Consider the following 12752-nt stretch of genomic DNA (forward strand, 5'->3'; position numbering starts at 1 on the left):
GCTCAGCTCTTCGGTGCGCTCTCAAATGCAGAGTGATCAGCTCCTTGTGCACCCTTGGGTGCAGAGTGATCAGCTTTTAGGCGCGCTCTTAGGTGCAGAGTTGTTCTGAATGACCAAGAGCCAGTCCAAAATCCAAAGATTCATTTAGCAGCTTCCGAAGTCAATTTCGGAACGCCACCATAAATCAGGACGACGTCGATCGAATGCTGGGTGGACGGATGGAACAGCGGCAGAGGTGCCTTCCAATCTCGCCCGCTAATGCTGGGTCTCAGTGCAGGGTTTTTATTCCTTTCTTCTGCCCGGAGGCAATGTCCATTGAAAAGTCGGAATATTCGCGTACTCTTTTTCTTTCCAAGTGAGGTTTGGGAAGGATTTCCCGATGGATTGAAAGGACGTTCCAAAAGTCCTTCCACATCTTCTCTTCGGGGCACTTGATCTCCCGGATCCTCCACCATGATTGATAGCAGATTTTTGAGTAGCCGTGAAGCGTTTCCAAGCTAGCTTCACCGTTCCCGTTGCAAATTCTGTGGTTTTCACAGCTGGACGATGGACTTGGGAACGCTGGAGACAGCACTTGATTTACTTCAGGGAATCCAAGCTTTAGTTGCAACGTATAACTTTTCCACGTACAATATTTTGTACGCGAATTTATCCACTGCATCCATTACAGAGCGGTCAGCTCTTCGTGCACCCTCAGGGGCGGAGTCATCTGCGACTTGGTGTCGCACTTTGGGACACAGAAGGGTGTGGGGCGGGCAGCAGGGAGGTCAGCGGGAAAATCCCGAGTTTAATTTTCCGACTCCGTCTGATACAACAATCCTTTCAGAAGGCACAAGATCGGCTGCGCGGGTTGCCACCTCTTTGACCTCGTGGGTGAAGACCACCGCCAGCCACCTTTCTCCTCCCGGAGAAGGAAATACGTAAACAGAGAGATAAATCCTAGAAATGCGCGTTGTTCTCTTGAAGCTGCGGCGAGAACAAAACGCAAACACCGCAAAGCAGGCAGAGTCAGCTTGGTGCGCTCTCAGGAGCAGTGATTTGCTCTTTGGCCGTGTCATTCAGTTCAGGACAGCTCGCAGAACGACAGGGGAACTCAGATTTCCTCAGAGGGCTCATAGCGAAGTTTGTTGAAAGGTTCTTTTATGCAGCGTTTGGGTGCAATGAGTAGGACTGGTCCCTTAGGGCACCACCTTTTTGGAAACATCCCTACCGCTAAACAGGTTGGGAAAACACCGGGTGTCAGGAGGAGGAGATCTATCTACGGGGATTGTGAGTAGGGATTGTTTTGGGTTCCTCCTCTCAATTTCCCAGGCCAGCTTTTCTCACGGGCTTCACGTCGCTGCCTTGATTTATTTTCTATTTCTGAGATCTGTTTTCTGAGCGCTGTCAATTCCCACATGGCTGCCCGGGCAGCAGAGCTGCGTTTTCCACCCCGGGAGATGCAGGAGTAAAATCAGCCAGCCGCGGCCTTTCCAATCTCCAGGAAACATTCTTTGTTCCACGAGGTCCGGAGGAAAAAAGAACCCAATGGTTCCAACATCCAACATCTTCTTTTTTTTTTTTCCCTAAAACCTTTCACTGAGGTGAAAACACAACCAAACCCCACTTCTTTCCTAAGAAAAAAAGATTTTCCAACGTCTTTTTTTCCTTAAAACCTTTCACCGAGCGTGAACACATAACCAAACCCAATTCTTTAGTAACAACAAATACTCCTCCAACATCTTCTTTTTTTCCTTAAAATCTCTCACCAGTTGTGAAAATGTACCCAAACCCCACTTCACTCCTGAGGAAAAAAACACTTCCAGCTCTTCTTATTCTAAAAATCCCTCACCAAGCGTGAAAACATAACAGAACCCAGTTCTTTACTGAGGAAAAAGATTGTCCAACATCTTTTTTTCCTTAAAATCTCTCACCAAGCGTGAAAACGTAACCAAACCCCACTTCTTTCCTGAGGAAAAAAACACTTCCAGCTCTTTTTATTCTAAAAATCATTCACCAAGCGTGAAAACGTAACCAAACCCAGTTCTTTCCTAAGGAAAAAAACACTTCCAGCTCTTCTTATTCTAAAAATCTCTCACCAAGCGTGAAAACGTAACCAAACCCAGTTCTTTACTGAGGAAAAAGATTTTCCAACATCTTTTTTTCCTTAAAATCTCTCACCAAGCGTGAAAACGTAACCGAACCCAGTTCTTTACTAAGAAAAAACCCACTTCCGACTCTTCTTATTCTAAAAATCGTTCACCAAGCGTGAAAACATAACCAAACCCAATTCTTTACTGAGGGAAAAAAAACCTCCTCCGACATCTTTTTTTTTCCCCCTTAACACCGCTCACCGAGCGCGAAAACATCAAACCGTCAGGCCAACGACGAGACCCCGTAGGACGTCATTAAAAAGGGGAACAACCCCGTCCCTCCAGGGACCGAAAGTTCTCATTTTTCCTCTCCCCTCCCGCCCCGCCGGGCAGCAAACCCCCGAGGAGGAGCTGTGCAACCTGCTGACCAACATCGTGTTCTGGGTGACGTGGCGGGGCGTGGAGGGCTGGGACGAGGCGGCCTGGCGGGAGCGCGGCCAGGTGTTCTCGGCGCTGACGCAGCTGGGCGCGGCCCGGCACCTCGTGCGGCCGCCCGACGAGATCAAGCGCACGTGAGAGAGACCTGCCCGGTGTCCCGGGGGGCGGGGGGATCCCTCGGGAAGGGACACCTAGGGGTGGATTCCCCAGGGAAGGGGGGTGGATCCCTTGGGAAGGGCACCCAGGGGTAGATCCCTGGGGTGGGCAGATCCCCTGGGGTGGGTGGATCCCCGGGAGTGGGTGGATCCCCAGGGGCGGATCCCCAGGGCCAGATCCCCGGGGGTGGGCAGATCCCCAGGGGCAGGGCACCCAGGGGTGGATCCCCAGGGCTGAATCCCCAGGGGCGGATCCCCAGGGGTGGGTGGATCCCCAGGGGTAGACGGATCCCCAGGAGTGGGCGGATCCCCAGGGGTGGGTGGATCTCCAGGGCTGGATCCCCAGGGCGGATCCCCAGGGGTGGGTGGATCCCCAGGGGCAGGGCACCCAGGGGTGGGTGGATCCCCAGGGTGGATCCCCAGGGGTGGGTGGATCCCCAGGGGTAGACGGATCCCCAGGGGTGGGCGGATCCCCAGGGGTGGGCGGATCCCCAGGGGTGGGCGGATCCCCAGGGCTGGATCCCCAGGTGCGGGCGGATCCCCGGGGTGGATCCCAGGCCAGGACACCCCAGGACGTCCCGGCCGTCCCGCAGCCTGCTGGAGCTGATGCTGGAGTCGGCGCTGAGCGACCTGCGGGAGCCGGGCCCCGCCGCCCCGCCCGGGCTCACCCACAACGCCCTGAGGCTGCTGAGGCTGCTCCAGGATTTCCTCTTCTCCGAGGGCCACAGCAACCGGGCCCTCTGGAGCGAGAAGGTGCGTCCTGATCCCAAAGCCCGGCTCTGCTGATCCCTCCCCGGCCCTAAAGCCAGCCCCGGCCGCGGGGCGTGGACGTCACCTCGGGTTGGTTCCGAAATTGAAATCGAAGCTTGGTGCTGACCCTGGGAGATACCTGCAGGCTCAGTCCTGGGTTTAGATCAAAGCCTGATCCTAATTTTAGGAAATAACCTGTTTGTAATCGGAAATCGAGCCCCAGTCTTAATCCTTAAACCTTAATCCTAAACTTTGACCTCAAAGCCTTACCATAAGTGCAGCCCTTCGTCCTCTGAACCCCGAGCTTAAACCCGAAGGTTAACTCCTAGACTCAGTTTAACTGTACGTCCTAAATCACCGTCCTGAACCTTAACCCCACACCTTTGTCATAAAGCCCAACCCTCAACCCTTAACCCTAAACCCCAACCTTAACTCCCAGCCGTGACCTCAGTGTACTCCCTGCATCCTAATCCTCACCCTTTGTCCTAAAGCTCAGCCCTTTATCCAGCCCCAATCCTCACCCCCTGACCAGAATTCCTGAGCCCCGACCTCATGCCACACCCGGACTAGTTTGTCACGAGTTGGGCTCTACCCAACTGATCCTAAACCCAAACCCGAATCCCAGGAGATCTGGGGTCAATCCAAGGGTCAATCCCAGGAGATCTGGGTCAATCCCAGGAGATCTGGGGTCAATCCAAGGGTCAATCCCAGGAGATCTGGGTCAATCCCAGGGGATCTGGGGTCAATCCAAGGGTCAATCCCAGGAGGGCTGGGCTCAATCCCAGGATATCTGGGGTCAATCCCAGGAGGGCTGGGCTCAATCCCAGGATATCTGGGGTCAATCTCAGGAGATCTGGGTCAATCCCAGGAGATCTGGGTCAATCCCAGGGTCAATCCCAGGAGCTCTGGGCTCAATCCCAGGGTCAATCCCAGGAGCTCTGGGTTCAATCCCAGGAGCTCTGGGGTCAATCCCAGGAGGGTTGGGGTCAATCCCAGGAGCTCTGGGTCAATCCCAGGAGCTCTGGGCTCAATCCCAGGAGCTCTGGGCTCAATCTCAGGAGGGCTGGGGTCAATCCCAGGGTCAATCCCAGGAGCTCTGGGTCAATCCCGGGAGCTCTGGGTCAATCCCAGGGTCAATCCCAGGAGATCTGGGTCAATCCCAGGAGGGCTGGGGTCAATCCCAGGGTCAATCCCAGGAGCTCTGGGTTCAATCCCAGGAGCTCTGGGCTCAGTCCCAGGAGATCCGGGCGATGGGGCTGGAGCTGGTGGCTCACCCGGGGCGGGGTTCCTGCTCACGTCGTCCCCCCTCCCTCTCCCAGATCTACGAGGGGCTCAGCAGCCTGCTGGACAAGCTGGGCGCGTGGCACCACCTGGCCGACGGCGCCGCGGACCTGAAGGAGATGGCGCAGACGGGGCTGCGGGTGCTCCTGGGCTACGTCCTGCTGCAGGACCCCCAGGTGGGCCACCCCTCCCTCCACGGGCACCGTGGCGACACCGCAACGACCCCGCCTGACCTGTCCCCGCGCCGTGCCCCCGCAGCTGCACTCGCCGGCCTACGTGAAGCTGCACGGCCTGCTGCAGACCACGCCGGCCCCGGGGAGGGAGCTGGCCTGTTACCTGCTGGGCAAGCTGGAGACGCCCCTGAGGAGGTCCCTGGAGGCCAGGTCGGAGGTCTTCTCCTGGCTGGTGCCCGTCGTGCGCACGCTGATGGATCGGTGCTACGGGAGCCTGCGGCTGCAGCGGCTCCTGCCCTCGCTGCCCCCCACCAACGGCAGCCCCAGCTTCTACGAGGACTTCCAGATCTTCTGCGCCACCCCCGAGTGGAGGGGCTTCATCGAGAAGCACGTGGGTGCCACGGGGTTGGGGAACAGATGGGTGATGGACACGAGAAAACCGCAGGACACTCACTGGTCAGGTTGTGGGATGGGAAAGGAAGAAGGCGGTTTATTTGGGGTTAGGGGTTCAAAAACCACACTCACCGGGAAGGGAGGGAGGGAGGAAAAGAAGGAAGGGAGGAAGGGAGGAAGGGAGGAAGGGAGGAAGGAAGGAAGGAAGGAAGGAAGGAAGGAAGGAAGGAAGGAAGGAAGGAAGGAAGGAAGGAAGGAAGGAAGGAAGGAAGGAAGGAAGGAAGGAAAGAGTTATTCGGGTTTAGGAGTTTATTTTGGGTTTGGAGTGGAGGGGCTTCATCGAGAAGCACGTGGGTGCCATGGGGTTGGGGATCAGCTGGGGGACGGGTGGTTGTCACTAGACGGACACAAAAAAACCATCAGGACACTCACCCGTGAGGCTGTGAGATGAGAAGGAAAGAAGGCAGTTTACGTGGGGTTTGGGGTTTCAGTAGGGTTTGGACTTTGAGCAGCGATTGGGGAACGAGGTTAACACCTCTCTGACCCCACTGGTCAAACCCCAAGTCCGGCAATTTGTCCTTCCCCCCGGAAAGGAACGTATCACATACCAAACATCAGTGTTCACGTTCCAAGCCTGCGAACGCCGGCGCAGAAACATAAAAACATCAGCGAAATCGGGGCGACGGGCGACCACCCATCCCGTCACCCTGGGGCCCCCTCTCCGCGCAGGTGCAGCCCACCATGGCCCAGTTTGAGATGGACACGTTCGCCAGGAGCCACGACCTGATGTCCAACTTCTGGAACGCCTGCTACGATGCCATGATGAGCAGCGCCCAGCGCCGCGAGCAGGAGAAGGCGGCCAGCCGCAAGTTGTTCCAGGTGTCGCCTGCCCCTGGTCCCCGGGGCGTCACCCCGGGGGCTGCTCCTTGTCCTGGGGACGCTGTCCTCACCCCTGGGTGCTCCTCAGCCTGGGGACAGGCTCCTCACCCCCAGGATGTCATCCAGGGGTGTGCTCCTTGTCCTGGGGACACTGTCCTCACCCCTGGGTGCTCCTCAGCCTGGGGATGTGCTCCTCACCCCCAGGATGTCATCCAGGGGATGTGCTCCTTGTCCTGGAGATGCTGTCCTCTCCCCTGGGTGCTCCTCAGCCTGGGGATGTGCTCCTCACCCCCAGGATGTCATCCAGGGGATGTGCTCCTTGTCCTGGGGACACTGTCCTCACCCCTGGGTGCTCCTCAGCCTGGGGATGTGCTCCTCACCCCAAGGATGTCATCCAGGGGATGTGCTCCTTGTCCTGGGGACACTGTCCTCACCCCGGGTGCTCCTCAGCCTGGGGACAGGCTCCTCACCCCCAGGATGTCATCCAGGGGATGTGCTCCTTGTCCTGGGGACGCTGTCCTCACCCCTGGGTGCTCCTCAGCCTGGGGATGTGCTCCTCACCCCCAGGATGTCATCCAGGGGTGTGCTCCTTGTCCTGGAGATGCTGTCCTCTCCCCTGGGTGCTCCTCAGCCTGGGGATGTGCTCCTCACCCCCAGGATGTCATCCAGGGGTGTGCTCCTTATCCTGGGGACGTGTTCTTCACCCCAGGGATGTCACTCGGTGTTCTCCTCAGCCTGGGGACATGCTCCTCACCCCAAAGAAGTCATGCAGGGAATATTCTCCTCACTCTGGGGATGTCATTCTCGGAATGTGCTCCTCTCCCTGGGGTATTAATCCTGGGGTCGTGGTCTTCACCCCAGGGATGCCATCCTGGGGGTGACATTGCCTTCAGGAAGTGCTCCTCCTCCTGGGGACATTGTCCTGGGGACATGCTCCTCCTGGGGACATTGTCCTGGGGACATTCTCCTCCTCCTGGGGACGTTCTCCTCCTCCTGGGGACATTGTCCTGGAGACGTGCTCCTCTTCCTGGGGACATTGTCCTGGCGATGGGCTCCTCGTCCTGGGGACATTGTCCTGGGGATGGGCTCCTCCTCCTGGGGACACTGTCCTGGGGACGTTCTCCTCCACCTGGGGACATTGTCCTGCCTGGGGACACTGTCCTGGGGACATGCTCCTCGTCCTGGGGACATTGTCCTGGGGACGTTCTCCTCCTCCTGGGGACATTGTCCTGGGGACGTGCTCCTCCTCCTGGGGACATTGTCCTGGGGATGTGCTCCTCCTCCTGGGGACACTGTCCTGGGGACGTTCTCCTCCTCCTGGGGACATTGACCTGGGGATGTGCTCCTCATCCTGGGGACATTGTCCTGCCTGGGGACATTGTCCTGGGGACGTGCTCCTCCTCCTGGGGACATTGTCCTGGGGATGTGCTCCTCCTCCTGGGGACATTGTCCTGGCGATGGGCTCCTCATCCCAACCACATCATGCTGGGGACGCTCTCTTTACCCCGAGGACGTCCCCAGGCCCGGCCAGCCCCGCTGTCCCTTCACCGTGGTGTCCCCCGGGGCAGGAGCTGGTGCTGGAGCCGGTGGCCAAGCGCAGCAAGGCGGAGAACGCCCGGCACGCCAACGTGCTCAAGCAGGCCAACAACCACCACGGCACCGTGCTCAAGCAGTGGAGGTCCCTGTGCCGCCTGCTCACCTCCCCCCGCTCCGCCTGGGCCGACAGGTGGGTCCCCCAGCCCGTCCCCGGGGGTGGGTGGCACAGGTGGGGGTCCCCAGGTGGCCTGACCCCCGGGGTGTCCCCCAGGAACCCCCCGGAGGTGCGCTGGAAGCTGTCGAGCGCCGAGACCTACTCCCGCATGAGGCTGAAGCTGGTGCCCAACCTCAACTTCGACCAGCACCTGGAGGCCAGCGCCCTGAGGGACAATCTGGGTGAGCTGGTGGCACTGGGACACCTGTGGGTCACCCCTGTGCCCCGGGGAAGGGTGTCACCGCTGGGAGGTGAGTTTGGGGGCCCCGCAGAGGAGCTGCCCCCCACAGCTCAGGGCAGGGTGGTGGTGGGTGACCCTCCCTCCTCCTTTCAGGAGCTGACCACCTGCAGAACCCCACCGAGTCCCTCCCGCTCGCCATGGCCAAGGAGGCCAAGGTCAGCGAGCTGGAGGACGACCAGCTGGCCGAGGAGGACCTGCCCGTGCTGGACAACCAGTGAGTGACCCCGCCGCCAGCGGGCTCGGCCGGGCTGGGCCGTTGTCACCAGAGTGTCCTCACCCCGCCGTGTCCCCCCTCCACCAGGGCCGAGCCCAAGGAGCAGAGCCAGCGGGAGAAGCTGGTGGTGTCGGAGGACTGCGAGCTGATCACCACGGTGGCCGTGGTGCCGGGGCGCCTGGAGGTGACGACCCAGCACGTCTACTTCTACGACGGCAGCGGCGAGAAGGAGGAGACGGAGGGAGGTAACGGAGGAACCCCTGCCCAGCCCCGTCCCAGCCTCGGGAGTGGCGGGATGGTGACACTTGGGGGACTCTCTGTGTCATCCCCCCCCCCCGCCCGCGGCAGGGATCGGCTACGACTTCAAGCGCCCCTTGTCGCACCTGCGCGAGGTCCACCTGCGCCGCTACAACCTGCGCCGCTCCGCCCTCGAGCTCTTCTTCATCGACCAGGCCAACTACTTCCTCAACTTCAGGAAGAAGGTGGGACAAGGCACCCCCTCACCCCCTCCCAGATCGCTGCCAGGCCCGCGGCTCTGCCCGAGCCCCACGTTCCGTCTGTCTGTCGCCTCCAGGTGAGGAACAAGGTGTATTCCTCCATCCTGGGCCTGAGGCCACCCAACCAGACTTATTTTGGGAGCCGATCCCCCCAGGAGCTGCTCAAAGCCTCCGGGCTCACACAGGTAGCGGAGCAATCCCACGTGTCCCCTTCCCTGATGGGAAAGGGGAGGGTGACAGCGTGGGGTGGGGATGGACGTGGACACGGACACAGGATGGACGACGGCTGTTGGGAGTGGCCGTGGGACCAGGGGTGGACATGGATATGGACACAGGATGGACGACGGCTGTTGGGAGTGGCCGTGGGACCAGGGGTGGACGTGGACATGGACACAGGATGGACAGCGGCTGTTGGGAGTGGCCGTGGGACCAGGGATGGACATGGATATGGACACAGACACAGGATGGACAGCGGCTGTTGGGAGTGGCCGTGGGACCAGGGGTGGATGTGGGCATGGACACAGGATGGACGACGGCTGTTGGGAGTGGCCGTGGGACCAGGGGTGGATGTGGACATGGACACAGGATGGACGACGGCTGTTGGGAGTGGCCATGGGACCAGGGGTGGATGTGGACATGGACACAGGATGGACGACGGCTGTTGGGAGTGGCCGTGGGACCAGGGGTGGCAATGGGGCGAGGACAATCATGGGACGAAGGACAACCGTGGGACATGGGGTGGTCTGAGAGCAGGGATGGCTGTGGAGCAGGGATCTATGGGGTGGGGGTGGCCACTGGACCAGAGGTGAGTGTAGAACCAGGGATGACCGTGGGGTGGACACGGCCACAGTTCTGGGGACAACCATGGGACCAATGATGGCCAAAGGACGGGGACAACTTTGGAAGCAGAGGTGGCCAAGTGACGGGCCCTGCCCTGTGCTGGGGGGTGTCTGCCCTGTGTCCCCCTGCCCCAAATCCCGTCTCCTCCCTCTCCTTGCCCTCCAGAAATGGGTCCTGCGGGAGATCTCCAACTTCGAGTACCTGATGCAGCTGAACACCATCGCGGGCCGCACCTACAACGACCTGTCCCAGTACCCCGTGGTGAGCCCCGGTGTCCCCGGCCGTGCTGTCCCCACGGTGACCCCGCTGTCCCCTCCAACCGCCTCACCCACCTCCCGTCCCCCACCCAGTTCCCCTGGATCCTGCGGGATTACGTCTCGGAGACGCTGGACCTCACCAACCCGGCCGTCTTCCGGGACCTGTCCAAGCCCATCGGGGTGGCCAACGAGCGGCACGCCCGCGACGTCAAGGAGAAGTGAGCGTCCCGCCAACCGAGGGGCGGGGAAGGGGGGACACTGGGAGCGCCCGGCCGGCTCCTGCTGGACCCTCCCCCCAATCCCACCTGGCCTGCAGGTTCGAGAGCTTCGAGGACCCCACGGGCACGGTGGACAAGTTCCACTACGGCACCCACTACTCCAACGCCGCCGGGGTCATGCACTACCTGATCCGCACCGAGCCCTTCACCACGCTGCACATCCAGCTGCAGAGCGGCAGGTGGGCGCACCTGGCCGGGTGGGGTCCTCCTGCAGAGGGGGACGCCGCGGGCACAGCCAGGCTCCAGCCAGGTGGGCCGTGCCTCCCCTCAGGTTCGACTGCTCGGACCGGCAGTTCCACTCGGTGCCGGCGGCGTGGCAAGCCCGCATGGAGAACCCGGTGGACGTCAAGGAGCTCATCCCGGAGTTCTTCTACTTCCCCGAGTTCCTGGAGAACCAGAACGGTGAGGGACGGCGAGGTCACCGCCGGGGGAGCGCAGGGAGGGGTGGTGGCCTGTGCCCTTCATCGCCCTCGTCCCGCCCGCAGGCTTTGACCTGGGCTGCCTGCAGCTCTCCAACGAGAAGGTCGGGGACGTGGTGCTGCCGCGGTGGGCGCGCTCCCGCGAGGATTTCATCCAGCAGCACCGCAGGGCCCTGGTGAGAGGGGGAGCCCCCTCGTGCCTGGGTGGGGGCTCCTGGGGCCCTTCCCAGCCCGCCCTGACGGCCCGTCCTCCTCGCTCAGGAGTCGGAGCACGTCTCTGCCCACCTCCACGAGTGGATCGACCTCATTTTTGGGTACAAGCAGCGCGGGCCGGCCGCCGTGGAGGCCCTCAACGTCTTCTACTACTGCACCTACGAGGGTGAGGCGTGGGGGGCACAGGGATGGGGGGGGACACCCACCAGGGCCGCGAGCGTGACCGTCCCCGCCCGCAGGGGCCGTGGACCTGGACGCCATCACGGACGAGACGCAGCGCAAGGCTCTGGAGGGCATCATCAGCAACTTCGGGCAGACGCCGTGCCAGCTGCTCAAGGTAGCACACAGAGCCAACCCCGCCAAAACCGGCCCGTTTTTGGGGCGTCCCCACGTTCTGATGGGGGCTCTGTCCCCGCCCCAGGAGCCCCACCCCGCCCGGCTGTCGGCGGAGAGCGCTGCCCGCAGGCTGGCCCAGCTGGACACGCGCTCCCCCAACGTCTTCGAGAACCTGGGCCAGCTCAAGTCCTTCTTCGTGGAGGTGAGGACAACCCTCCCCTCCCCACCCCGGGGGTCTCCGGGAGGGGTTGGGGTGGCCAGGAGGGTGCCCAGCGGCTGCCGTGTCCCCGCAGGGCATCAGCGACGGGGTGGCCCTGGTGCAGGCCGTGGTCCCCAAGAACCAGGCCCGTTCCTTCATCACTCAGGGATCCCCCGATGTCCTGGTGAGCGCGGGGAAACTGAGGCACGGGGAGCCGGGGGGGAGCGGGTGTCCCGGGATCAAGCCTGGGAGGAGCCCGGCGGTGAGAGCGGTGTCACCTGCCCGTCCCCCTCTGCCCAGGTCACCGTGAGCGCCAACGGCCTGTTGGGGACCCACAGCTGGCTGCCCTACGACAAGAACATCTCCAACTACTTCAGCTTCACCAAAGACCCCACGGTCGCCAGCGCCAAGTGAGTCACCCGGGGCACGGGGTGTCCCCTCAGGGACGGTCCCTGGAGGTGCCACCCAAGCCACCAGCGCCGCCCCACGTCCCTCCCGGCAGGACCCAGCGGTTCCTGCAGGGCCCCTTCGCCCCCGGCGCCGACCTGAGCTCGCGCACGCTGGCCGTGTCCCCCGACGGGAGGCTGCTCTTCAGCGGGGGACACTGGGACAACAGCCTCCGTGTCACCTCCCTGGCCAAGGGCAAGGTCGTGGGGCACATCACCCGGCACATAGGTACGTCCCCCTCCCACGGGGATGATGATGATGATGATGGTGATGTGGTGATGGCCTGGTGGGGTTGTAGGGCCGTGGCGGGAGGCAGGTGACACTATGAGGGGACGTCTCCCAGTGCCTCCGTGTCATGGGGACAATCCAGGTCCCAACCTCAGAGGTGGAGCGGGGCGAGGAGCAGCAGCAGCGTCCGCACCCCGAAATGCAGCTTGGAATGGGATTGGCGGCAATTCCACGTCCAGAAACTCCGTCCCACGGGGTCAGGGTGCCGAGCGTGGTGGGGAGGGGACCGGCGCCTCACGGTGTCCCTCTGGCTGTCGCAGATGTTGTCACCTGCCTGTCCCTCGACCTCTGCGGCATCTACCTCATTTCTGGCTCGCGGGACACCACCTGCATGGTGTGGCAGGTCCTACAGCAGGTGAGGGCTGGAGGAGCCAGGGGGAGCTCGTGGTGAGGTGCCGCCAGCATGTCACTGATGTCCCCGTGTCCCCGACGCCAGGGTGGCTTTTCCAGCGGCTTGGCTCCCAAACCCGTCCAGGTGCTGTACGGCCACGACGCCGAGGTGACGTGCGTGGCCATCAGCACCGAGCTGGACATGGCCGTGTCCGGCTCCAAGGTGAGCTGAGCGACACCCTGGGGTGGCCGTGGGGGACGGGCAGTGCCACCACCGCGGTCACCCCGTGTCCCCTTTTCCC

The 12752-nt window shown here is 61.7% G+C and overlaps 1 protein-coding gene across 1 annotated transcript in view; it reads left to right on the forward strand.

Moving 5' to 3' along the window:
* NBEAL2 (neurobeachin like 2) overlaps positions 1-12752 on the forward strand; it is a 49040-nt gene that overhangs the window by 32807 nt on the left and 3481 nt on the right. Inside the window, 24 exon segments of the mRNA XM_066202210.1 lie at positions 2466-2644; positions 3259-3418; positions 4735-4872; positions 4955-5260; positions 5992-6141; positions 7710-7867; positions 7949-8073; positions 8226-8346; positions 8434-8591; positions 8695-8876; positions 8879-9028; positions 9849-9944; positions 10034-10158; positions 10257-10397; positions 10490-10620; positions 10704-10813; positions 10899-11016; positions 11090-11187; positions 11272-11388; positions 11480-11569; positions 11686-11795; positions 11888-12060; positions 12381-12475; positions 12557-12673. Of these exon segments, the coding sequence (XP_066058307.1) occupies positions 2466-2644; positions 3259-3418; positions 4735-4872; positions 4955-5260; positions 5992-6141; positions 7710-7867; positions 7949-8073; positions 8226-8346; positions 8434-8591; positions 8695-8876; positions 8879-9028; positions 9849-9944; positions 10034-10158; positions 10257-10397; positions 10490-10620; positions 10704-10813; positions 10899-11016; positions 11090-11187; positions 11272-11388; positions 11480-11569; positions 11686-11795; positions 11888-12060; positions 12381-12475; positions 12557-12673 (3348 nt within the window).

The sequence above is a fragment of the Chamaea fasciata genome, unplaced genomic scaffold (genome assembly GCF_029207755.1).
Source record: "Chamaea fasciata isolate MVZ Bird 193981 ecotype frontalis unplaced genomic scaffold, bChaFas1.0.hap1 SCAF_1, whole genome shotgun sequence".
In the NCBI taxonomy this organism is placed as follows: Eukaryota; Metazoa; Chordata; class Aves; order Passeriformes; family Sylviidae; genus Chamaea; species Chamaea fasciata.